General features: G+C 40.1%; 1 protein-coding gene across 3 annotated transcripts; it reads right to left on the reverse strand.

Annotated features, from left to right (window-relative positions):
* On the reverse strand, positions 1-27,294 carry sh3pxd2b (SH3 and PX domains 2B). Of its 3 annotated transcripts, XM_058088236.1 has the most exons (15): positions 27,167-27,294; positions 26,952-27,103; positions 24,512-24,592; positions 18,117-18,192; positions 16,870-16,946; positions 12,908-12,999; positions 10,493-10,518; positions 10,161-10,196; positions 8,167-8,298; positions 7,017-7,118; positions 5,130-5,247; positions 4,043-4,242; positions 3,921-3,967; positions 2,973-3,098; positions 1-2,899 (listed from the first exon to the last, which is right to left on the reverse strand). In XM_058088236.1, exons 2-15 carry the CDS (start codon positions 27,021-27,023, stop codon positions 1,439-1,441), a joined length of 2,646 nt encoding a protein of 881 aa, XP_057944219.1. In that variant the 5' UTR covers positions 27,024-27,103; positions 27,167-27,294; the 3' UTR covers positions 1-1,438. The 3 variants fall into 3 exon arrangements, with proteins under 3 accessions (XP_057944219.1, XP_057944218.1, XP_057944220.1); XM_058088235.1 differs by having other exon boundaries at positions 26,952-27,268; XM_058088237.1 differs by lacking the exon at positions 10,161-10,196 and having other exon boundaries at positions 2-2,899; positions 26,952-27,268.
* Positions 27,295-27,901: the final 607 nt, after the last annotated feature.

Consider the following 27,901-nt stretch of genomic DNA (forward strand, 5'->3'; position numbering starts at 1 on the left):
GAAATGTTTATTGACTTAAAATTTCAAAAAGTAAAAAAAAAAAAAAGTGACAAACATTACAATACTGCCATGATGATAACCCATACTACTAAGTACTGGACTCAACTTACTTCAAAACAATATTAGGTGCATTCATGCTGTTTTGTAGAATTGCTGTTGGTTCTTTGTCAGCATAACATAGCGACTCACATTATAAAGTCTTGTCTGATTGTGCCAGTTATCCACTTTGCTAATTGGTGACAATAACCATAGAATGCACTCGGTCCAAACACTCATCTAAACACTAAATCTTTCTGATCTCTTTCGTCATCAATACATTTTTAATGGGTCAAATAAAAAACATTTAAGATAAGTCTTTACAGTTCAAAAATATTTTTGATACACTGACCGTGCTTGAGACCAGTCAAGCCTTAATGTAAAACAATATTTTATACATTGGTCACACACACTTTTTTGTGTGAAAATACTGTAAATAATTGCACCGGTCACTACGTCAGACATTTAAAGACACGCCCTATCAGTTCTGATGTAAACATTCACAATTATGGTATTTACTCATTTAGTGGTCCTGGGCGCACGCACCAGCATCAGGCATTTTTTGGAATTATGGTATTTATTTTGGAGGAAGACTATTTTTACAGGCTTTATGATAACATATACATATGACTACTTTAAATTCCACTTAAAAGTCCAGCTTTACAGATGCCACGTCTGCTCTCCAGGTGGTATGTGTATATGATGTAGACAGATGTCTTCAGCATATTATGCAAAATTGATTTTTAACAATGATATCTGTTCTATATTTGTCCCTGGAGCCTGTTTATGACCACCAAATGTGAGAAAAATCTAGTGTCTTGAAGGAAAAAAAAGGCTTCACTACACATATTAAAATAAAGCCTTTAAGTGAACACACCCGACGAACTGAAGCCAACTGTCTATTTGTGACGCCATTATTTGAGGAAACTTTACGACATGTCTGCCCTCATGTACTATGAGTGAGACATAAACAATGTTGCATATCTTTGCAACATAAAACAACACATACAAATGAATATGTATGACAAAAATAAAAATAAAAAGCACTTCTGCTTGGCAACGTGAACTCTTGTAGTGATTGCTATTACGTAGCATTTATGTAAAGACCATAAAATGCCACTATTTGTCCACTACTGGAATGTTTGTAAAATATGGGTACTGTGTTTGGGGCAGCGGAGTGAACATTAGTTGTACTTCTATGCAAACACCTAACCTCTGACATAGCAACACCGACAGGAAGCTTCTAATAAAAGTCATGAAATGTATCGATTATAGAAGTAAACATCACAAAAGCCCATGTTTATTATTGCTGGTTTAGTTTAAGTATAAGAAAATGTACCTATAAATTAAAAAAAAAAAGCCTATTGGCTAAATAAAAAGTAGTGATGTATTTTTTGTCTACCTACGGTTTCTTGCTCAAGTAATTCGAAGGGATCCAGCCCTCGATGTCTTCTCCTACATTCTTGCAGAACCACCAGCCGTTGCTGTTTTTCTCCAGAACCTCAAAGAGCGTCCCCACCTTGAAGCTGGATGTCTGGTCATCGCCTTCGAAGTCCGCCACGGCCAGATACAGCTCGTCTTTACTGGGTTCCTTAAGCAAGGGTGGGAGTTTGTCTCTAGGTGGTCCGGGCTTGTCGCTCTTCACTTGGGGTTTTGGAGGAATGGGGACTTTATTCAGTTTGGAGTCTTGAGAGAATCCCTTTGGTCTAGGGGGTGGGGGTCTGTTGAGTTGGGGTGGTCCAGGTTTGAGCTCTGTAGGGCTGGACGGCTCGGCCTTCTTTGGAGGGGGAGGTCGTCTCGGAGCCAAGGCTGGGGGTCTTTGAGGAGCATCCTTGTGAGGAGGCACTGCTGGTTTCTCCTGACTGTGGCCATTCATGTGTTTTGGAGAAAATTTGGGTTCCTCGCAGTTCTTGCCATTATTTAGAGATGTTTGAATAGGTGATGAGCTATGAGGGGGGTTGCTAGGGTGGGAACCGGTCGCTGGGGTGTCGCTCTGATGGTTGGCGTCCCCTGAAGCGGTGCTGGGATCTACAGGTTTAGAAGGCCTCAGCTTACTTCTTAGGTTGGTGATGTCAAGTTTGTTCTCTGCTGCTGGTGCTGCTGGTGGGTCCGGCTTTGCAGCTGGAACTGGTTTAGGTCGGATCACCGGTTTGGGCTTCATGAATATAGCTGGGCTGGTTACCTCTGGTTTCTCCTCCGGGACATCAGACTTGGGTTTTGTTGGCTGCTTGGGTACCGGCTTCAGGTTAAACTTCTTCACCTCTTTGGCAGAAACCTTGTGACCACATTCAAGACCCATCTCATTCCGAAGATGAAGCGCTTTGCTCTTGTCCTCCTTCTTCGGCTCTGGGGTTTTCTCCGGTTTAAAAGGTGCTGACTTTGGTGGAACCATCGGTATGATGACCCCTGGCGCTGGAGGTTTTGGAGGCAAAGGCTTGAGATGATCTGATCTTGGTTTCTCCGCCACCTCCAATTCAAAACTCTTATGGATGGACTCCCTTCGCGGTGGTAGAGCCGGTTTCTCCTCAGGTGGCGCGACAGGGGCCGGAGGTAACGGTCCAGACACGGCAGAAGTCTTGGCAGAAGCCTTCCAGTCCCTCAGCTTCGGTCGGGCGCAGGACTCTGGGTTTGTGGTGGGTTCATCTGGTAAAGGCTTGGACCAGCTATCATCTGTGCTCTGAATAGCTGAGGAACCACCATCCTCCAGTCGTAGCTTCTCCATCTCATTGGGAAGAGGCGCCAGGAAATTGGGCCTGAGGGCGCTACTTGTCTTCTTGTACTTATCGATAAACGTAGCCGGGGCCCATCCTTCTTTGTCGTCGATTTGGATGTACCACCAACCGCTTCCGTTCTTCTCAATCACCTGGTAGGTAAAAATGTCGTTTTCATTCAATGTTGTACTAAATTATCAATAAAGTTACTCGTGTTGAATTTACCTCCACTTTGATTCCAGCCTGAAAGCTAATCCCATCGGGAATGGTGGTCTGGAAGTCCGCGATTGTGTAGAACTCCTCCTCAACTTGAGGTGGACCAGGCGGCTTGGGAAGGTTTGTACCACGTGGCTGTGAAAAAACGCAAGTCGTTTTATTAAAAACAATAAAATGAAGTTGAATGCAAGGCTATCTAGTGACAAGGGTGACTTAGTTCCTCTACTGAACGTGTTTATTTAAAGTAAGCCATGTATTTGATCCTCAGAAATAAAGACTGATCGTCTTATATTTGAGGTGGAAAGATTCATACAGAATTCATTCATAGAAAAGTTGGTGGCAAGCGACTTTTCCTCAAAGTAAGTCAGAGCTTTTCTTACTGTCACACACACACTAGTGACCAGGTAACAGGAGGAGTTATGATCATTTTAATATAATGGTAATCAATGAAGCGCGGTCACTGAGGTCCGAGGGCCAGCTCCAACTTGTGGGGGGGGGGAGACCGAGCCTTTTCTGTGGTTGGCCCTAAACTATGGAACTCTCTCCCCTCCCAAGTAAAAAAAAAGGCCCCCAACATCGAAAGCTTTAAGTCTCGTCTTAAAACCCACTTTTATTCTCTGGCTTTTAACTCGGAGTGAGTCGTATGGTCCTGTGTCTTTTAGTTCTTTGTTTTTATTGTAATTGGTTTTATTTTTTATACTTTTATTGCTTTGTTTCTTGTTTTTAATATTTTAATATCTATTTTACTATTTTATTTCTTAAATGATCTTTATTTTTACTAGTCTGTGCAGCACTTTGGAAACTCCGTTTATAAAATGTGCTATATAAATAAAGTGGATTGGATTGGATTAAAAACTGTTGGGAAGCTAAGAATACATAATAAAAAAATGAATTTCATGGATTTTTTTGTGGATCCATTATTTGAGGAAATACTGTACATTAATTTAGGTGTCTTACTATGGAGAGGTCTCTACGTGGTGGAGGTCTTTGTCTCAGTCCCACTTCTGTCAATGAAAAGTTACATCAGTGTTGTACATGAATTACAAAACATTTCTGTATCATCTCCAGTGACTTATTACTTTTGTTGTTTTCAGAAAAGATGGAGAGTCTGTTTTCTTTCTGGTTCTCTCGGCTGGCGTTGACCGGATGGCTCTGTTTGGAGAACCCGTCCAAGTCGTTAGTACTGGCGTGTGCTGCAGCGCCCGCCGCTTGCTTCTGGCTCTGAATGTCAGCCTTCTTCAGGTAGGAAGCTGGGGCCCAGCCCTCACATCCCTGGTACCTGATTGGACGAGAAAGTTTCGGAAAAAAAACACAACAGACCCAAGAATTAGCTTGGCAGAATATGTATACAGGATATATATTTAAAAAAACACCACCATAACAATTATGAGACAAGGTTATTATTATTTATGTAGTATACCACAACACAATTACTACTCTGTATTAAAGAAGACCCATTTTATTAATTTTCGGACCTATGTATTAAGTCGTGGACTCCTATAGAGCAGCTACACAGAATGTTTTCTAGATCTTCCAGATTCTGCGCCTATTCTGCAGTTTTTCCTTCCTCACGTCCAAATGGTCTGTGTAATTTAATCATAAGAAAAAAAGAGTTGCAAAAAACTGTAACGACGGCATCAACTAGATCTGTTGGGGCAACCTTTGTTTACTTTGTTTGGTACTGTGAACTCCTATACAATTAATGGGATGTACGGATATTTACAGTGCAATGGATGCCCGAAACAACCACACTGGAGCAGTTTGAGGTTTTTGAGGTTATGGTTCTTACCCCAAGGCATTACACGTGGCAACGTGGGAGGGGCTGGAGGCTGCTTTTCCACATTCCCCAGCTACACAGTGCCGCTTGCACCTTCCAGTGAAACGTTTATGTCTCCATAGCATACCCAATACTTATTAAACAGTGCCACAGACCGACCGGGTATCTAACCCACTTTTATCCATTACTCAGGAAGACATTATTCATGTTTAAAATACACCAACAGGTCTGTGACGCTAGTTTTCTACTATTTTACTTGACAGGGAACCATATTTAAGTAGATGTAATATATTTACATTCAATATATAGACGTTGAATAATGTATATTATATTTAATAATGATAATAATAAGCCCTCTTAGCAATAATTATGTTGGTAGAGTGAATTACCTGATTTTCCACCAACCCTCCAAGTTCTTCTGAATAACCTCCACGATCATTCCTCTTTCCAAGTCAATCTCATCCTGGCCCCGAGCAGAGTAGGGATAAATCACTGAATATTTCTCCTCTAAAATAGAAAATGAAGGCAATGCTGTCAGTTATGATGTGCAATATACTGGATGGGATTGCTACAAAGACACAAAACTGATGTAGAAAAGAAGCTATGGAGTACAAAGAACACAATGATAAATTAAATATTGCATTAACACAGCCATCAGTAGGTATTATTAATATATTTATTATATTGTTGGTCGCTGTGAAGTTTGCACCTGGCTGAAAAATGCAAAAAAATGAATGTTTACACAGATAATTAAAATAATATTTAACAGATTTGAACATACTGATTACATAAACTATGTAAGAAATGTTTGTAGAAAGACTAGAGGACACATGCATAAACATGCAACCATTCACACAACACTTCTTTAGATACACCTTCATGACTTTATACTGTAGATATTTTTGTTTTACCATATTAGATTTTAAATATATTGATTAGTTTAGGCTAAATATACATGTTTCCAACCATTAATGAATAACACATTTTGTATTAAACAATTGGTCAAGCTGGATCTCTATTTTGTAATTCTAATTGGTCACTATCAATGATAGGCATCATTTTCGACCAATCAGAAGCCACAACTTTAAATTTGTTCCGTAAACAACATCTGTAGTCAATTACAAGTTAGCCGATGAAATGTTTGGCTACTCTGTCGTAGAAGAAATAAACCATCCACCGATTTGTTAAAAAAAACTTTTCTGAAGTACCGCTACACGATAGCGTAGTTTTCGTCATATCGTGGCTAATTTCTTTCATATGTCAAACGTTGTGGCTGTGGTGGTTTTGGGGCACTTTTGCACTGCGGTAAAGTTAGAAACGATTAATAACGAGCGAAAGCAAACCATACCTCTTTCCAACCGCGGCAACACAGACGAGCTTCAACCTATTTTTTAAAATGAGCAGTCTTGTGTGCAGTCTGACTTACATTGATCTGTGTGAGAAGCCTGCAGCTTCTTCGGTATTATGGCAGTTGCCATCACTGTTGCTAACTCCTCAGTATGAAAAGTAGCTATTGGCTGTCCTAGAAGTCGCTAGATGACGTCATTAGTTATTCTGCATATCATTTGCATATGAAGCGTAAGCGATGTAGGGAAAAAGCGTAACCTTGTAGGAGAGATTAAAAATGTGAGTAAGAAGACCTTTTAGATTATAAATAAGTAAATAATAAATGTTAGACCATGCTTTCTGTTTGAATCATCATTAGTACAGACTTTACAGACAATACAAAGGAGGGCTTGAATTAAAAACTGTTGAAATGAATCAAATATTCTGTCCAGTTCCATATGAATGTTGTGCACCTGTTATTGCACTACATTTCTATTTTTTCTACCACTTTAATGAGCAGAAATGGCTGTTAATGAAGTGTTGAAGAACTTTTATGCAAGGATTAAATTTACTGTACATGCACAGACAGACGTTCCAACCATGCCGTGGATATGCACTAAATGTGGATGCATGCGTGAAATTTTATGGTGAAGGGGTGAGGGGGGAGAAGAAAGGCATGCGTTCCACCTTGCCCAAAGCCCGTGCTGAAAAGATCCCCTAAAGTTCTGCGCCGGCCCACGTGCCTCGGCAAAGACCAGAATCTTCGAGGCGCTGACGTAGCAGCACGATGGTGAGGCAAGACAGGAAGTGAACATGACACCCATCAACCCATCTAGAAACTTCTCAATAAAAGCCAGGCTTGGATTGAGTCCCTGGATGCAGTCCTATTATTTCATTTTCCATTTTCCCTCAAAGAGATGTTGGATTTTAACAATAGAACCAACGTGTACCTTCGTCTCCTGGGAAAGTGAAGTCATCAGGGTCATCCTGGGCCTCCAGGCAGGTGGCAGGAACCCAACCCTGGGCATCTTCTGAACTCACAAACCACCAGCCTGCACAGCATGTAACATAAAAGGAGTGAGTACATCCTCACATCTTCTAGAGGGACAATACTATAGGAAGTAAACTTTATATACATTTTACTCCGGTACACTTGATTTTTTCTTCAAGATTAAACACTCTTAATGCACAAAATAATATTCAATCCTGTTTTGTTTATATGATGCACACTGAGCCCGTCTCCTTTCTGCTCTATTCCCCGTGCACCACAAGGTGTTGGTAATTGTGTGTTTTAGGCACAAATGGTTTTTCATTTTAATGTTCCAGACCCGACCATGATAAGATAATGTCCACAAAGTAGTATTCCTTATTCATGAATGCAATAATTTCATAACTAGAGCAGAGAAAACCTGTTTTTATAAAGCTTCTGAATCCGATTTTTAACATGAGAGCCCTCTAGACATGAAATAGCACCCCTGTGTGGTACCTTTACACTTGTATTACCTCATATAGTTAACATAATAAGGGTAAGCAGACAGTAAGTGACGTCGGAGCAGGGTGTTAAGAGATTAACTAATTTTGAAACACTTATATATGTTAGGACTATGTTAAAAAGCCATAGCATTTCAGTATGTGGAATCAAACTATGGAATGGATTGAGTAAGACCCTCAAACAATGAACAACAATGAGCCAATTCAAGAAACAATACAAGCAGTTGATGTTTGCTAAATACAAGGATGAAGAGTCTTGAACCAGTCATGATGTGCTATATATATATATCACTATATTGACACTTACTATGGTACCCATTATGTCATTGGATGGTCATATCACCTCATACTTCGGTATGTGACAAAAATGAAAATAAAATAAAAAAAATATATATAATAAATATAAAAATAAAAAAAATAAAAAAAACTTAAACTATATTAGGAAAGCAGGAGGTGAACAAATGCAACAGTTACTGATTGTAAAAGTACCAGATGGAGGGGTAGGATTTAATAAGCTTTGCTTCTTCCTACTCCTACCGCAAAATGCAGACGGACGACTGAAAGTTTGAGTTATGCAAAGCCCTCCCGTGTTGGATTGTGCGAACTTACCCGACTCATTTTTCTCAATGACCTCCACCACCTGACCCACCCGTAGGCTGATCTCAGAGCTCTCCTGCTTCTCGTAGTCCGTTACCGCCACATACTGGTCCAACAGGAGCGGGTCCGCCGAGGTGGCATCTCCTGTTAGCGTGACATCACAGTCATTTCCTGTCTTCTGTTTTTGTTTTTATGAGAAAACCGTCTCGTCTCAATAATGTAGCAAAGCCTCCACTCAGCCAAGCGCTTTTGACATAGTCACTAATTTTGAACATCACCGTCCCAACCCAATCAAACGTCGACTAATGAAGGTCATGACATGCCAACAATTCCAAGATAAAAAATTGAGAGGAGGCTTAACTAGACTATGAAGAGTCATCCTTGAATGCGAAGCAGGTGAGGTAGCAGACGTGATTGGAGAGAGACAGTACAGTAGAAACAAACATAATGATAGGGATGGATGTTAGAGAGATGATTAAAAGGTATAGACTGTTATGCCAATTATAACCCAGCACCACAAAAACAGACCCACCACCAACACCATGAAACATCAAATCACTAGAAGTCATTGCAACCCACTCTGGTTTCAATCCTGACTCAGTTAAAGCCAACAAAACCTAATTTTTACGGTTAAGACAAACGCTAAAGGTGGAAATGTAGTTGCTACAAATATGACGGAATGATATTGAATTTAGGTGGGTGGCATGAATAAAAACAAGCATCTCAAATACTGCACCTCAGACGCACATCCTTCAGTAGGCAGTGGCAAAGCAAACACAAAAATGTCTGATTTAAATAATAACAAAAAACACTGTAATAAAATTATTAAATGATATTCATTCATTCATTCATTTTCTACTGCTTATCCTCACAAAGGTTGTGGGGGGGTGCTGGAGCCTATCCCAGCTGTCTTCGGTACACCCTGGACTGGTCGCCAGCCAATCACAGGGCACATATAGACAAACAACCATTCACACTCACATTCATACCTATGGACAATTTGGAGTCGCCAATTAATTAACCTAGCATGTTTTTCCGCGCTAACCACACGACCGCAGTGCAGTCCTATTACATGATATATTTACGTATATATTTATTATGGGTGTCATGAGACAGCGAACCCGCAAGACAATACAATTAAGCAATAACATATTTCATAATAGTAAAAACATTACAGTAGCATGTCTCTTTAAAATTTAACCCTAAACGGCTGCACAATGGACGAGTGGTTAGCTCGCAGGCCTCACAGCTAGGAGACCCAAATTCAATCCCACCCTCGGTCATCTCCGGCTTCCTCCCACATTCCAAAAACATGCTAGGTTAATTGGCGACTCCAAATTGTCCATAGGTATGAATGTGAGTGTGAATGGTTGTTTGTCTATATGTGCCCTGTGATTGGCTGGCGACTAGTCCAGGGTGTACCCTGCCTCTCGCCCAAAAACAGCTGGGATAGGCTCCAGCCACCCCCCCCCCACCCTCGTGAGGATAAGTGGTAGAAAATGAATGAATGAATGAATGAACCCTATGCCATGTCTGTGCTGCATGGTGGGATCACTCATCACTCATTAGCACCACCTGGTGGCACCATTGAATATTAGTTCCCTGAAAGGTGCCTGTATAATTTGTTGATGAGGTGAATATTTTGGTCACGGCGTCCATCAGCAGAGGCTATTATTTGAGGAAATTTAATCACATCCCATGGATTAGATTTAGGCATAGTCCGACAACAACAAAAAGAACATGTCAAGACATTCTGTATATCTATATACTTTCATATTGGATGTTTACTGTATAATTTGTATTTACAACTGCTACCTATGTAGTAAAGCTGTATGCAACCACATTGTACTTTAACTAAATCCATAGTAGCCATCTCCAATTCCAAAGTGCAGCTCGGGAGGGTATTGAGGGGGGTGCGGAAAGAAGTGTGGCTGGTGTTTCTCTATAGCATAACCTGCCAGGTCAACACACAGCAGGACCAAGCATGACAGTCAGTGTCTTACTACCTGGCTTTAGGAAAGTAGTCACTCTCTCCACAAACCCTGATGGAAAGGAAAATGAATGGAGAAGAAAACTGAAAAGGAATGACATGGATGCAACTTAAGAGAGAATGAAGGAGAGAAAGGTTATCAAAATAAAAATGTGAAAATTAATGCATCTGAATTGGGACGACAGAATTAATGCTGTTATTCCACCACTAGAGGGCGATAATGTAACATCGGCATGAACCTAAAGCATCACAATGGGGGGTTTAAATTTTCAAGAATGTATGAAAATAATAGAAACTATTACATTCACCAACACACACACTTATTTATTTTATTTAAATGTGACTGACCTGATTTCTTCTTTCCTGTTGGTTCCCTGTTAAGCAATAAAAGAACACATTAAAACCAATAACATTTGTAATCATAATAGTAATAATAATAAAAGCAATAGTGTCATGATACACTCAGCCCACGAGATGAAATTTGAACATTACTTTTAAGAAAACTACAATGACAAAATATAAGACTGGACAATTAGATGTGTTTTTTAACTTAAATAAGTCACAAAACAATGCAGGTACATTAAATTATAAAGTCTATAAATAAATAAAGTAAAGTCTAAATAATGACTAGTCATGTATGCTGATGTGGTTATGTAAATACACAGATTGCAATAGAATAGCTGTATGTTTACGCTATAAGAACTACACTTCCCATGATGCTTAGAGTGACATACTATATGTAGTAATTGTGTTTTTAATCTGACAAATCTTAAGTTTGATCAAATGTAGAATAATTAATCCTTCTGTTTGGACATTAGCACCGCTGCCGCTGGAAAAAAAAATGCCACATGTCGCAAGTGATGCTGGAAACACAGAAAGAGGATGCATTGCAAGGTTTATAGTGCTTAATATGCGGTTATAAATTAGACATACCACGTTTTAATCAGCATTATGTAACAAAAGTATGTAACGTCAAGCTTCCAGTAGCAATATACATCCTGCAGTGGTGGAAAAAATAAGTCTTTACCTTGTATATTTAATACCCGACTCATGATTTGATTGTAAAATTAGTATGTATAAAGGATAAGCAGAAGAAGATGGACGGTGTGTATAAAGTGTTTCCACATAATGTTGTTTTTGAGGTCATTTCGTTTCGTTATTGTTGATTTTCGTCCAGCTCTGTTGCTGTTGTTTCTGCCTGTCCTGCTACTGGGATAGGCTCCAGCATACTCGTGGCATAGAAAATGGATGGATGGATAGTTGTCTATGTGGTTTAGGACAGTCAAAGTACAAAAAAGCCATTAGGGCTTTTCTATAAGTGATATTTCAAACACAATCTGATGTTAAACTGCTTTAGACATCAACTAGATGAACAGAACATCACTTTGGAGCCTATTTCTTGCCTCAGTATCATACTTTTTACTTCATCGCCTTCCCTTTCAATCTACTTAAATCACTCACGTTTTGGCAACAATTCTCTTTATTATCCTTTATCAACAACAATGTTGTCAGGCTCATAATGCATTCCTTCGATCTCTCAAGCTGCTTACGCCTCGATAAATCCTTCATCGCAAGTGCGGCCAGTTATGTGCTATAAAAAGAAATAACAGCCTGGGACAAGCTAGGCCATTTAATAATGGGGATTATTCAAGAGCAGCAAGGACTGCTGTTCTTTGCCGAGTTTCTAGGGGAGGTGAAATACGGGACTGGGATGCACAATATAGAGTAATATGAATATTGTGTATTGTGTTTACCTTTAGAAGAAGTTCAACTTGTGGATTTCTTTGCCATTTGAGATGCATAATTTATACATTTGTATTATTATAAAAAAAAAAACATGGATGTGGATTTAAGTTTGTTTAACTGTAGAGGTGGCGTGACCTGATATGTGCAACTTTAGAGAACAATTTTTCCCTAAGATTTAGTTTGAACTCCTAGTTGTTTGGATTGATGGTTGTTCAAATCTCAAATCTCTCTTTGGACTTTCCTTCTTTCCCGTCTTCCATTTACTATCCCTTTGCAACACTTCCTCTTCTAAAGACACTCATCTTCCTCCTTTGCAGTTAAAAGTACATCATTTTTTTCCACTCTTCTCTGCGTTAGGCTCTTTTAAGAGAAAGTCTTCAGTCCCCCCCAACAAATGATGCTGCACAAGCACAGACAGATTTAATCTAATTTCAATAAAGACAAACCAAGGTCCTCCCTATATTGAGTCAACTCCCTCCCCTTCCTGCCTCGCCCAACATATGCTCGGGGGCTTTGCACGAGGAGTTAGGAGCTGTTTGTCCTTGCAACCACCTACAGCCGTGGACGGAATACAGAAGAAACCATGTAAGTGCTGATGAGACTGAGAGGTCTGGCTGTCAGACACCATACATCAATATCAATATAGTGCTGACTGCTTTTCATTCTTGCATCCCTATTTGCATTCAGACGAGCAGTGGCGCCATTGCATAGAAGACCAAGAGTATATTAAAGTTAGAGATGGTGCAGTATCCGGTACCGGTATCAGGTTCTGATACCAGCATCATTTACGGATTCAGAATATCGGCAAAAATAACTATAATTGCGTCGAAAAATATTAAACCAATTAGTAGTCAAGCAAAAATATGTTTTATAAAAATATGTTTTATAAGCTCTGACTGGAAAGGTCGTTTCGCAGCATCTGTTGCATGTCCTAATATAAGACAACATATCTTTTAAAGATGTTTATCTTTTGTGGAAAAAAACAATACATGTGTATACTCAGTGTGAGGAACGTACTCTTTAGGTGGGTTGAGGTCTTCAGGTCTGGTCTCAAAAAACACTCTGACCTCTTCGCACTGAGAAATGTAGACTGGAAGCTGGATGAGGGCCTGGAAGGGTACAAGAAAGGAAGATTCAGTCACATACCACATACAGAAGAAAGCTAGTTCTCATTAGTTTGTTTGCCGTAGTTGCAGTTGTTCGGTCACAAATGAAAATATAAAAAAATACGGTCCTCAACAAACCCAGAGCGGTTTTTCTCTGCAGTCTTTGGAACCATAATTTCCATAAAATTCCAGTACAATTCCCGAATTCCGACCACCAAAATGATTTCAGCGAATCCATTCTTCTTTTGGATATATGCAAAGTATTGTAATGACCCGAATGTAAGACATCATCTTACATTCGAAGGTCTAGAGATTTATACATGCAAAACCAACAGGTGACTCCAAACATCTGAAGCAAGTCAGAGCTTTGCTTCCTGCCACTCCCAATGTACCCGTGACCTGAATCGATGCAGCTGCAGATGTGTCTCAAAAGTTGGGAAAACTAGTTCTCATTAGTTTGTTTGCCGGAGTTGCAGTTATTCGGTTACAAATGAAAATATAAAAAAATACGGTCCTCAACAAACCCAGAGCAGTTCTTCTCTGGAGTCTTTGGAACCGTAATTTCCATAAAATTCCAGTACAATTCCCGAATTCATTGACCACCAAACGATTTCAGCCAATCAATTATTCTTTTGGATATTTGCAAAGTTTTGTAATGTCAGAAAAAAAGTCAGAGCTTTGCTTCCTGCCACTCCCGATGTACCCGTGACCTGAATCGATGCAGCTGCAGATGTGTCTCAAAAGTTGGGAAACAAGATTTTCCTTGGGTTACGCTGCCATAAATAAATTACAAACGTAATGTTGATCTGTAAGCACTTGACTCGTTCAAGAAGTTGTCCTTTCAGATAAAAGACACGGTCGTAACTAAGCAGCACAGTGGTCTTATTGGCTGGAAGACCAGAATCAATATCCCAGTGAGCCTGATGTTGATTCATGAAAAGGCTAAAAAATTATTATGGGCCTGCAATGCTTTCTCCCTGTAATTTTCCACAGGGACAAAGGTCAAGAGTTATTGTTTTTTATTATTACTGCTTCATTTAATGTATTACTGTTGGGTTTAATTCTTTATTTAATGTCATTCAAGTGTTTTGTCAGTGACTTAGGAGTTGATTTAGGTATCTGCGACTTGATTGCATGAATCGGTAACCTTACGACCACCTGGTGGTGAGTATAGTAAAGTTATCAAACATGGGCAATGTACCATACAATGTACATGTTGAAGTACTTCATGTGAAAATGGCTTTTGTTTCATGTTTCAAAGACAATGTCATGATCCTGTTCCGTCTTTGGTCCCTCCATTGATCTTGGCCTTGCCTTCATGGCCATGTGGAGGATCACTTTCACAAGACAGATGGACTCTGACAACACGGCTGCCATTTTTATTATTCTTACCACTGCTTTTCTTCTTTAAGTCCCACTTTTATCTTTCAAAAAACATCCAAAAAGGAGCAAGACAGACAATCACCCCTCACACTTGACTCCCAAAACCAGGAAACAGAACATCTCCTGCCAAAGACCTTGTGCCACGCCCTCTTCTGCTGTAGCTGGCAGGAAAACCTCAATACTATCCATCAAGCTCTCTCTATCTGGCCTCTACCTCGGGTTTTAATACTCTTAAGTGTTTCTCTTCTGTCCTCTGAGGGAGCACAGTGTCTCTAACGTCAGGACTGGCAGCAATGGGATGGAAGCCAGACACCCAAACTAAGGTGCCCTTGTCCCATGTGGCACTTACATACAGCGTTAGTAAAGCCACTTTTCCACGAGCTGCCAAAGTCAAAAATAGCCGCTTGCTGATTCATAGTGTACACAATATTGCCCATTCACGGTGCTCCTGAGCTGAATGCTTGATTTACGGGTGACCCCGCCAACGACTATGTCTGGCCCCCGTGACCGACGGAAAGCACAGAACGGTGCATGAGGTCAAAGTTCACTGCCAACCTTGGATTTATGTCTTTCTTCTTGTCAGTGCGTGGCCCGTCCCCTCATTACGATGCTCCCCAGGGACGAGATGGGAGGGAGGGAGCAGCCAGCGTACATTACTGCAAATGGACTTTATGGGTGTTCTTTACAGGAGCTGGCATTAAGGTAATTGTGTGTGTTTGTACATGTGTGTGTCTGTGTGTGTTTTCAAAGAACAAATGGAATGAGAATGAGATTACCTCCACCAAGCATGAATCAGGATGCTATGTTGCCAGTATAGCAGAGCTGTGCCAATGATTTTATTCCTTGTACCCTGAATCCTAAGCCTAGCCCCAGTCCTAATACTTGTCGACTATTTCTGTGTCTTTTATCCAAAACAGTGACATTAAAAAAAAGGCGCAGTAAGCATGTTGTTATTGTTATGCCTTGGCAGAAGTCTGCAATCCTTTGCGAGCGCTTGTTTATTATGGTGTTTTCCTCACAAGCATCATCTGGATCAAGCAGCATGTGACCTCATCCTCACTCAGCAGTTTAGAAGTTGATGTATGCAAAAAACAAAAAAAGCAAAGTCTCTATTATTCCATGTATGTTTTTCCTGACTTCAATAAAAACATAAGATTTCCCAACCGGGGGAATTCCACACGAGTCAGGTTAAGAGAAATGCAGAGAAGGTCTGACTCAGCTCTTCTCCAGCATCAACATGACGTTCCACCTTGTCAACAGGGTGGATGAAAACAATTTATTGACTTAAGATTTGTTTTTCACGGTTAAAGCTTATTCTATGCGTGGATGCCAATGGTGGTAAAGGTCCTTCCCATAAATACCCACAGGAAAAACACTCCCCCAAGGCAAGCTGGTACATTTAAATACTAAAGTCAAAGCTAACATCCTCCAAGTTCCCTTCTCAGAGAAGTGGAGGGAGGTGTGAATAGTTTAAGCAAACTTGTAAAATAGAAGAAAAACATCGCCTATGCTGACTAGAACAAGCTCGGCACCACCACATTTCTGGCCTTTTAGATGACAGTAGACAGACATCACCAGAGTCCTGACCTCAATCCTATTAAACAACCTTAAGATGGATGACAGTCACACTCCAAAATCTTGTCTAAAGTGTTCCCGGAGGAGAGGAAGCTGATGTACATGACAATAAAACGGGTCAGAGGCTTTCGCATCAAGCTTAATGTTTTCCTTTTGCTCGAAAGACACACTTAGTGTGTGTGTGTGAGTGACAGGAAGAAAAGCTCTGACTCATTTGGGGAGTGGCGCGGAAGCAAGTACTGTAGTGCATTTTTCGCTCTTTTGGGAGGTGATTCATCTTGTGCTTGCATCTTTATGGGCCACTTGGTGTGAGTGACAGGAAGAAAAGCTCTGACTCAGTTGGGGAGTGGAGCCAAAGCAAGTACTGCAGTGCATTTTTCCCTCTTTTGGAAGGTGATTCATCTTGTGCTTGCATCTTTATGGGCCACTTGGTGTGAGTGACAGGAAGAAAAGCTCTGACTCAGTTGGGGAGTGGAGCCGAAGCAAGTACTGTAGTGCATTTTTCGCTCTCTGAGAGCTGATTCATCTTGTGTTTGCATCTCTGTGGGCCACTTGGTGTGTGTGAGTGACAGGAAGAAAAGCTCTGACTCAGTTGGGGAGAAGTGGTTTGCCACCTGTTGGTTTGTATTTATAAACCTCTAGACCCCAAATAATACAGTAAGATGACTTGTCATTTTGAGGCTTTTTTCCTATTACTGTCTTCTATTTTGGACAATACAACATGAGCTCCAAAGATCGGGTGTAAATACTTGTCGTTTCGACACAAAAGAAGAAAAAAAAAGGAAAAGTACGAATTTTACTGGCAGTAATAAAGGGCCTTATATATACTCTCAGTGGCATTCATTACAATTTCATTCAGTCCTCATAGACCACATAGCAAGTATGAACATGCTCCGCCATGGTGCGTATACTCACCCTGCAGTATTCATTGATGGGCCTCAGCCTTTTCATGGCCACATCTCTGATATGACTCCTTCTGAACAGGATCTTTCCTGGATAAAAAGAAAGAATTATACATGTTTAAGTGTGGGAAACGCGTAACAAGTTGTGCTCCACCGAAGGCCAATGAGGACTTTGTTTTCCTGTCAATTGCCCCAAAGGATCGTAATTAGCTGGTCTTTTCCAAAACACAAATTATGCTGTCACTGTCTGTGCTTATCTCCCTGACTTAGTACTAAGTACAGGCACAGACAAGCTAGTCAACTGCATGACCTTATGTATGTGTTTCCTCTACTCCTAAAATGCTTCACACAAAAGGTTGAAAATTTGAAAATGTGCACCCCTACTCTGTTGAAACCATAAGTTGGATTTAGGGTGTTTGGGCACGATGAGCACGATGAGTCTATGACGTATGGGCAATACATACTGTATTGCCCATACGTCATAGACCATTTCTTATATGTACAGCCTTGGTGTACAGTCATGATTACCATAAAAACAGAACACTAAAAACATATCACATCTTCGAGGAATGTTGGAAATTTTGAGATCAGGCAATGGTATCTTAGTTTCATGATACAGATGAGACCCTGAGAGCAACGAGACACTTCTGTTGTAAGAATCACGTTTTTACTTGAGGTTAAGATTAGGTTTTGAAGGTCTTTGTACGTTATCTGTTTGTCTTGGGAATGTGAAACACATGTCTGAACCGACATGAAGGGAACCACAAAGACAGAATGCAGTAGTCGCAGAGTAGAAAGGAGCCTTTAGATTGCTGAGTGGATAGATGTGTGGTTGACCTCCACAAAAAGACCCCAGACTAACTTGCACTATTTGCACAATAGCCACAACCACCAGCAAAAAAATAAATAAAATAAAAACCAGCGTTTCCTGGTATATGCATCAGCAAAAATAATCACAAAGAATCTCAAGCACATTTTGATTATCACCGTATGCATTCCACGGACAAGGGGGGGGGGGTTGTATTTGATGGTATGAGGAAAAAGGAGTGTTTTTCTATCTCGTCCACCTCCTCCTACTCAGTTAATCAAACATTGTGTGGATTTTTGTGCATATATCCGCTCAATGATTTCCAGACCTGCATGGCCTCAAAGAAATCCTATCCTAGACCTGCCTAGATGCATTTTGACCCTTGACCACACCCACAGTGTGAAGTGGACCTCCCGATTATATGAACCCAACCTCCAAGGTTGCACTCTTACCTGGTAGGAAGGGAATGATCCTGCGCTTGGGATCTTTCTGACCTCCTTCCACTGGGAATTTATCCAGTAGCTCCATCTGAAACACAACAAGTAATCATTCAAATCTTCCAAAAATGCACTGAATGGAATAAATAGCTGTGGATGGGTCACTTTTTTTTTAAACAAATCAGCAGTTCCCGGGCCAATAAATGAAAATGAGTCTGGCAGTATTTAGGAATGCACAGAGCAGATGGTTGAGCCAACCACCAACCGTTACCACCCCACCCTTGGTTCATCATATGCTGCTGCAACACTGACATTGTAGAACATTTCTGTTTTTGTCATTATGGAGGAGAGTGCCTTTTGCAGTATAATATTGCCTCAACTGTCATTTTTTTAAAAGTATTTGGGAGTGAAAGTAAGGTAAAAGTAAGAGAATCTCCTGAGTCAAGCCTGACGCAGGTGATATATTAATAACAGCATTGTCATCTATAATTTACAGGTGCGGGGCCTAAGTTTGTAGACGAGAGGAGATGCTGAATCAGCCCTTGTAAGGTAAAAAGCAAATGAAGCAAGATTAAACATTTCAAAACACGGTAAGAAAAATAATGCAAGATATTTTTATGTGTACTAAAGTAATGTATAAAACAAGAACATTTGACTTGCCACACTGCTTGATTCATTCATTCTTTTTACATATTTTCATTATCATTGAGACCAGCCATTTTGTTTGGTCTACAGTGCCACTGAGACCAAAAGACAGGAAGCAGAACTGGAGGTAGCAGAAATGCAAATACTGAGGTTGACATTGAGAGTGACCAGGATGGATAGGATCAGGAACAAGTACATCAGTACAAGTACAAGTACATCTAACATTACATGTTAGAGGCCTTGGAGATAAAGTCAGAGAGGCTGAGATGGTTGGGACATGTCCAGAGGAGAGATAGTGAATATATTGGTAGAAGGATGCTGCGTTTAGAGCTGCCAGGTAGGAGGCGTAGAGGAAGACCAAAGAGGAGGTTTATGGATGTAGTGAAGGAGGACATGAGGGTAGTTGTTGTGAGACAACACAGGGTTGGATGGACGTTGGATGGATGAATTTGTATATATAAAAAATACTTGTCCAAAAAAATGTGTTGTCTTATATTCAGGGTTTTGTTAATACAGTATTGTATCCCGGATTTTAATACGTAAGCACATTTATTGAACATAGAAAATGTCCAAAATATCTTTCATTCATTCATTTTCTACCGCTTATTTTCAAGAGGGTCGCGGGGGTGCTGGAGCCTATCCCAGCTGTCTTCGGGAGGGAGGCAGGGCACACTCTGGACTGGTGGCCAGTCAATCACAGGGCACATATAGACAAACAACCATTCACACTCACATTCATACCTATGGACAATCTGGAGTCGCTAATTAACCTAGCATGTTTTTGGAATGTGGGAGGAAACCGGAGTACCCAGAGAAAACCCACGCATGCACGGGGAGAACATGCAAACTCCACACAGAGATGGCCGAGGATGGAATTGAACCCGGGTCTCCTAGCTAAATAGCAAAATATCTTGTCAGTCAAAAATAACAAATACCTTTTTTTTACAATCTTTGTCAAGATAAAACAAGAAAATAAAAAAGAAGTTGACCATAAATCAACCAAACCCAGAAGACAACACATAGGAACCAGTAACCCTCCACCCACACATTACAACCTCTCCCATGTCCGATTACAGACACACCCAGTCGCTCTCTGTCCTTGCGTCTACTCTGTAATCATCAGAGACACTCAAGGCAAGAAAGTGCATCCGCTGGGAGTGAATAGGCTCACCAAAATGCCAGTTACGTCAAGCATCTCGTATCAAATATTCATGTTGGATGGCGACCTCAACTTGACTTTTGGATGACACTGAAATATTTTTGGCCAGCCGGTGGCCATTTTGATGCATCAAATTCCATAAAACAATGCATATTGTACAAAAAAACTAAAAACCGTCTGGTTCCTACTTTTTGTACCTAAACATATAAGTACAGATATGATATAGTCTCCAAAAGTCATTATTGTCTAAATAGCTGACAACACAAGTGAGTAAATAATTGTCTTGCTTGGTGCTGGTAGCATCACAGTCTGAGGCTGCATTAGTGGTGTAACACAAGGGAGCTACGGTTCACTAAAGCAAAACACGATCCCCTTCCTTAGGAATCGGGGTCACATGGTGCGGAGGAGCCCGAACACACTTCAAAGATGACAAGTGCCTTGCCGGGAAGCTGAAGGTGATGGAGTGGCCAACTATGTCTCCTCCAGGCCTGAACCTAATGGAGGAGTACAGGGATGGAGGCCAACATCCACCAGCGCCAGCAGTGATGTCATGAAGGAGGTTTGGAAGAAGATTCCACTAACATGTGCAGCTCTGGTGAACTCCACAGTCCACACCCAAGAGGATTAAGGCAGATTAAGCTGTACACCGACTACGGTAAAGCATACCCACACTTCTTTTCTACAGTATTATGCTTTGTGAAGATATTATAAAATGCTTGCTGAAGTTGTGTGATGTGAGGGCTGCCCCCCCCCCCCCATTTGTTCAAACACAGATCCACAGAGTGATATTACTAGTGTAAAGGAAATTGTAGGGGTGTTATTTCATGTCTGGAGGGCTCTAATAATGTTAAACCATATTTAGAAGAATTCTGTTTAGAAAGCATTAACCAAATACACTTCACTGGCCATGTTTACATGGACCCAAATATTCCAATTCCATTCGGTTTATTTGCTCAAACGGAAAGAATCTAACCTTTGTATACACATCATTCCGAAAGAAAAGTGCCAATCCCAATGAATATATAATCGGATTCACAGGGGTGGAATATTCCTTTCCTCAATCTGATTGAGGTATCTTGTACCCGCTCAAACGGAAAGTTGTCAGACTGCGTTCTTCTTCGTGGTGTTTTTCTTCTTCTGTTGTTTATTGGCGGTTTGCAAGCAGCTTTTGTGTGCATTACCGCCATTTGTGGAACAGAATCTAAATCCTTCTATACATACATTCACAAGTCCAATTTTATTAAAAAGAAAATATATATCTATATAAAATATGTGCCAAGCTTAATTATAAAATATTAGCAAGATTGAACTTTATCTTTTCCTGTTTTCCTGTGTTCTTTCCGCCAATGCTGAGATGTGACGTAAGACGCAGCTTGAGACGTTCTTCGATTTAAAAAAATGGAGGCGAGCAATCGGCCCTGGACTGCTGCGGAAAGTTCGTTTTTTATTCAAACTAAATTTCAAGACTGGATGAATGAAAAACTGGTAATATGGAATTATTCCAACAAGTGAAAGAAAAACTTGAGGTCGGTATCACGTGATGTTGATGTTTACGCTTTACTGTGCAGGCCTCATTGACTATTCTGGTTGATTATAGCGACGCATGTAGACACACGATTGGAATATTCCTTTCCATGTATACCGTTGCGTTTGGAAAGGTCATTCGGAAAGAGAAAAACTCCTCATGTAAACGTGGCTACTGTTTGGTTTAGTGAACCAACTAACCGCAATTAACGAGGGATTATTGAATATCAATTATTGCACTTTGCTGTATCTTATCAAGGTACAAGGATGTTGGGCATTAATGATGGCAAAATATCCTGCCCATTAATACCCCTGAGTAGAGCTTACTAACTCAATTCTCTGATTCACAGACGTGGTCCTCCAGAGGACTATAATTTGTCTGGTCCGTATCCGCTTTAGACCACATCGCCCCGTAAATAAAAAAAAGATCAGACTCTTGTTAATGTAGAGTGAGAACAAATGCTGCTCTCTTTTGCAGCCTCTCAGCCCAAAGATGCTCGCATTCAGGCCACTGTACATTCTTGTATGAGGTCATTTTTAACCCTTTATATGCAAGAATTGTATGGGGAAATATTACGCCATTACAATTGGATTCTGAAAATCCCTATTAAAGGTCAGTCATTTACCAGGAAACATGAAGCAAAGTGTTAACAAAACACTTTGCTGTGCTGTGCAAAATTAGCCCCCAATACTCCAATAAAACGTGACTCCGCATTATTAACACTTTTGATTACCGCATGTGGAAAATATGCAACAGCTGTTAAGAAGCAAGAGGCGATGAATTGGATTTTTTCCAGCCGCTTTAAAGTCTCTCCAAAAGTTGGGATCCTTTGAAGAGTGGACACGTGTGCAGCATGGAAAACTGTGCTTGGTGGCATAAACGCAAGAGGATGACCCCACAGTAGAAACATCTCTCTACTTTTCCATCCCTAAGGCAAGAAACCAGTCTACTTCTGGGGAAAATTGGTTCTTTAGTGTCAAAACAGTCATTATCACACCGTGTAGACCAGTTGGCAATGTAAACTTTATTCTAACCAGGTCAATCATCTGTGACGGATGCAACTGAGCTACTTTTACAAGAAATTGAATGAAAGTGGCTAGTTCCTATTCAAATTCAGTGGAACATGGAAAGCATCTGGGTGCTCAGTGCAGTATCACACAGTCAATGAAATATCAATCGCATACACCAGGTAAGATGCCACCATAAATAGCCCGTAGCTGAAAGGCTAACATGACAGAATTTTACTATTACACAATTTCCTATTGGAAAACTGTTGAAATTAAAACAATACATGTAGTCGTCCCTCACAGTTAATTGGTTCCAGATCCGACTGATCAAAGAAGACCTGTTTATGACTTTCTAAATGCATTTTTTTTTTTTACCATTATTAGAGCTGTAGACATTATATAACACCCCTATAGTCACATTTCCACTCCTATTATTCATTGTTGACAACACAAGCCACTGCAGGGACACAAGACAAGCATGCTCCCGAGCTAAGTAGTTAGCCACCAATTTATTTATTGTAACCTTAAGAAAAGACGATAAAATAAGAAGCCAAAAGTGTACCACTTCCACACGGAATGAGATAAGAACTTTTTTCACTCGACCGTGTAGTACAAGCCATGGCTAACCATGCTGTGCTAAAGTAATCTAATCTAATGCAATGTCTCATTGCTGACTCCTAGTGACCAGAATACTACATACAGGTATAACTTGTCTTTCAATATTTTCTGACTAATAGTAGTCCATAGTCAGACCTCACAGCGAGGAGACCAGGGTTCAATTCCACCCTCGGCCATCTCTGCATGTTCTCCCCGTGCATGCGTGGGTTTTCTCTGGGTACTCCGGTTTCCTCCCACATTCCAAAAACATGCTAGGTTAATTGGCGACTCCAAATTGTCCATAGGTATGAATGTGAGTGTGAATGGTTGTTTGTCTATATGTGCCCTGTGATTGGCTGGCGACCAGTCCAGGGTGTACCCCGCCTCTCGCCCGAAGACAGCTGGGATAGGCTCCAGCACTCCCCCACCCTCGTGAGGATAAGCGGTAGAAAATGAATGAATGAGTAGTCCATAGTCAACCATTAATTAATTAATAAAAATCTGTGGAATTGATGTTTGAAACGCGATGTAGCATGAAACGTAAATGGTGTTTTTGATATTGAATGAGTTCATAATTGTTATTTTGTTGTATATAATATGTAACTGTAAGGCTTCAAGGTTATGACACTGTTATATATTGTTAAAGATCAGGTCATATGCAGCTGGTGGTTGAACAAAAGCATCAGCTGTTTGGACCAGCTGTGTTGATAGGAAGTGGTGAATAACACTTCCTGTTGGCCCCAAAGCCAAGTCCCTTTAGTGTTATATATCCTACAGTGTAAATTCTCTCACGTTCTCGCAAGTGTGTGCAGCGATGACTTGGGCTGACTGTAAAGTAGCTGGATATGATCGTAAGGAGCCGGACAGGAAATTAAGAGCGAGCAATAAGAGGAGATGAATGACTGGAATCCGTGTCATTAAGCCGATGATGTCATGACTACCGCCTTGTCTCGCATCCAGAATCCACAATTACATTATATACACCTACTAAAAGGGGCAATATTATTTTGCTTGAAAAAACACTGGCCTGAAAACACGAGTTCAGAACTTTCCATTAATTTTTCAAAGATATGCAGTCAAATGACTTGTGCCTTATGAGATGATATGGCTATTAATATTAAACATTTTAGTCTGAGTGGAGTAAAAGTTCACGTTTCAATACGTCTTGTCAATTTAAAAGGCCTGTAATCTGATTAGGGTTAGTCATGTGTGCAGTTCGTTGTCCTCCCTCGAGTCCTTGCTTGCATCGCATCTTATTGGCTTGGAAAGAGGAAGGGAAACTAAGACGCTAATGTGATTCCGTCCTTGTGCAACACACATGGCCAGCATGATGTTTGTCAATGATTCAGACATTTTTGTGGTCATCACACATCCATCCCTAGCCTCACCCCCCAGTATAACGAACACTGTCTTTGGTGGTGGAAATGTACATACGTAGAAACAAATTCTGAAATGCTAGAAATGATATATTGCTCACCTGCAGGTCGAAAAACTTGCTGTAGCGTCTGTAAATGATTTCTGTGCTGCCATCGCTCCAGGATACTTTGATGATGTAAACCTATGGGACAAAGGTGGAAGTCAAAACATTTTTCTTAGCTTTTTTACTATTGATTTGTCATATTTGCTTTTGTTTGTCCGTTGGTGTACTCTCACATGAGTTTTTCTGGTTCAAGGAAAATAACATAAGCATGACTGAGAAAAGGGTCTATACTTTCTGCATTTTTATTCAGATTTGCACCAAAAATTGCTGGCTTCTTCCTCGGTATGTTTGATACCACTGTCCTGATTTTGTTTATAAATAAACCAACCAACTACTAAACAATTCACCATAAAACTAGGGACTTGGAGCTTTCCGGAGGTAGTAAAGTAGGCAACAAAGGCTAAAGAAAAAAAAGAATGTGATGGACAAATGTGGTAGTAAAGTAACTGTTATGGTTAGCGTCTAGCCTAATAAACACAGTCTGTTAGCTTGACCCGGTTCTTAATTATCTTCCACAGAGAATAGTGGTGACTGGAAACTCCCTGCTGACTTCATTTCTAGACCTTGCTCACCCTTCATGGGTAACATAAGTCAAAGATGACAATGGAAAAGCCAGCAAAAGCTTTTTAAAAACCTTAAACTGTATTATGGAAAGCAGGAAGTGAACAAATGAAACAGTTACTGATTGTAAAAGTAAACTGTATTATGGAAAGCAGGAAGTGAACAAATGTAACAGTTACTGATTGTAAAAGTACCAGATGGAGGGGTTGGATTTAATAAGCTTTGCTTCTTCCTACTCCTTTCGGACATGTGGAACTGTGAACTGATTATGTGATGCATTCAATTGTAATCTGATGCATGTTCAAATGAAATAAAACCATTACCATCACCATTAAAAATGCTTTAATGTAACCGTACAATGCATACCACTGCATGCCAGGGTGCATAAAAGTGTCCAGTCAGCACGTTTTAGAGAAGGAAGACACAGATGGAAAACCGTCTTGCCAAAGCATCTTTCCAAAAAACACTCACGCTTTGGCTCTATGAATGCAAACATCCGAACATGCAGCGGGGGTTCATCGGAAACCAACCCCCCCCACTGCACCTTTTTTTGGCAGCATCGTGTTGAGCCCTGCTGGTCACATGATGTCATGTACTTGAACAAGCTCCACATAAACAGAAAAGAATGATGGAGGCTCTATTGTGTAGAGGAAAGAAATGATGCTTTGTCTTTTGGACAGTCTTGTTTCCCACACAGGGAAGCAAACAAGATTCCAAGATATGTTTTGTTTTTCCTAACAGGCGATAAACAAAAAAAAGTTTGTAAGTACATTGTTTAAATAAGTAACGCTGGCACACATAAAAACTTCACAGTATTGAGCCTGAAAAGGGCAGACTTCTCCCCATATGAGTCAGAGCTTTTCTTCCTGTCACTCTCACACACAAAGTCAAACAAGTGTTGAGTATCTAAGGAGTAGAATTTCCTTTTTGACTCATATTGATGATGCAATTTCAAATAAAAATGATTCATTTCGTGTACAGGAAGCTGGGTTGTCTTATATTTGGGTTGGTCTTATGTTCGAGTTCATGCTCTGACATTGATAATTAATTTGTTCACAGGGAGAAACATTTTGGTCAATACAATAATCTAACAGTGTTGCCTTGTCAGGTGTTTTAGTTTAGGACTGTCAGTTCTTTCGCTTAACAGTAGAGGGGGGGGGGGGTCATATTGTCATTCAGGTCAATACAATAGTAGAGACATTATGTACCTGGTGTTGTGGCTAATGAGTGTAGTTTTGCCTAAAAGTAGGAGTAGGAGTTTGCAATGTAATCACTTGGGAGTCGTCTTATATTTGCTTTCAGTTTGTGACTGTATGATTTCTTTAAAAGTAACAAAAAACAATGACGGGGAAATAGAGGATGTCTGATATTCAGTAGTCAGTAGGGTATTTTAAGGTTAAGATTGTGGACATAGAATCATAAAGTTTTGGCTGGAAGTATTTTTTTATTATTTTTTTTATTTGTTGATCCCCAGCTAAAGCATGCAGATTTAGGGAGGTCATAGGTCATACGACACAATTAAATGTATCTCAGTGACACTGAAAAGTACAGTGTCACTATGTCACACCCAAACAAAAAGAGTGTTAAAACTTACTCCAAAGTTGACATTAACCTTATAAAATGGTTGACAGCGATTGTAACCCATTCAAGTTTAAACTCTGCTTTATATTCCTGTTAAATGAGATAATAATACTATTTTTTTGGGCTAATAGTCCCGTTAGAAGTCACAATGCGAGCATCTGGCAGAGAAGTGTAATTTGATCCTCTCTTTGTTTTTACTTTAGCCGACAGGAAAAGGGAGGAAAGCTGCAGAATGACCTGAATATGTTGCACAAAAGCAGCAAAAGCGTTGTCGCGTCAATGAAATAAGTCTTACGTAGTGTTTGCTGGGATTTCTCCGTTTTTGAACATCCTGCACGGTCACTTCTTGCACGGTCCTCCTTGGCATGATGTCCTCCTCGGTGGGTCCCCTCCAAAGAGATCAATCTGACGTCCTTGTGGAGCTTTTTCGGAGGGGGGCTGAGCGATCTAAAAGTTTGCACAATAATGATTCTGTAGTCATCCGAGATATAGATCTGTTAGTTTTCCCACCCCGGGAGATTGTCCTAGTTCCCGCCCACGTCACAGGATCCAGAAGAAGTTGCAAGACTTCCTAGTTCCTAGCTCCTTTCTGCTTTTTGTGTCCCGTCTCAATGACGGTCTTTAAACACACTACCAGCCTATCCCAGCTCACCCACCGCAGCCAAGTGGGACGGTCTATGAAAAACTCCACGGACCTCCCACCCTGTCCCGCTACAAGAAGCTCTACTCATGCTTGGTTATTACCTACATTTGTTGCGAAACAGCGCTATCTGTCGGTCGATGGGGCTCATTACATCTTAACTGCACATGTGGCACTTCTCTTATACTGTAGCTGATGATATGGAGAATATATTTAAAACAAAAATGTTTGTAAAAATATGTAATATTTATACAATAAATATTTAAATAAATAATAATTAATTCATTCATATCGATCATTAATATGGATAATACAATAAATATAATAATAAAAAGATAACATAACATAACATAACATAACATAACATAACATAACATAATATAATACATTTTATTTGTATAGCGCTTTTAAAAATACCCAAAGACACTTTACAAAAAGAATGGAGTTGAATAAAAGCAAATAAACAGAGTAAAAGATACATTAAAATACAACATTCATTCATTTATACACAGCTAAAACATGTGTAATATTATAATATATAATATAATATAATATAATATAATATAATATAATATAATATAATATAATATAATATAATATAATAT

The sequence above is a fragment of the Doryrhamphus excisus genome, chromosome 11 (genome assembly GCF_030265055.1).
Source record: "Doryrhamphus excisus isolate RoL2022-K1 chromosome 11, RoL_Dexc_1.0, whole genome shotgun sequence".
NCBI lineage: Eukaryota > Metazoa > Chordata > Actinopteri > Syngnathiformes > Syngnathidae > Doryrhamphus > Doryrhamphus excisus.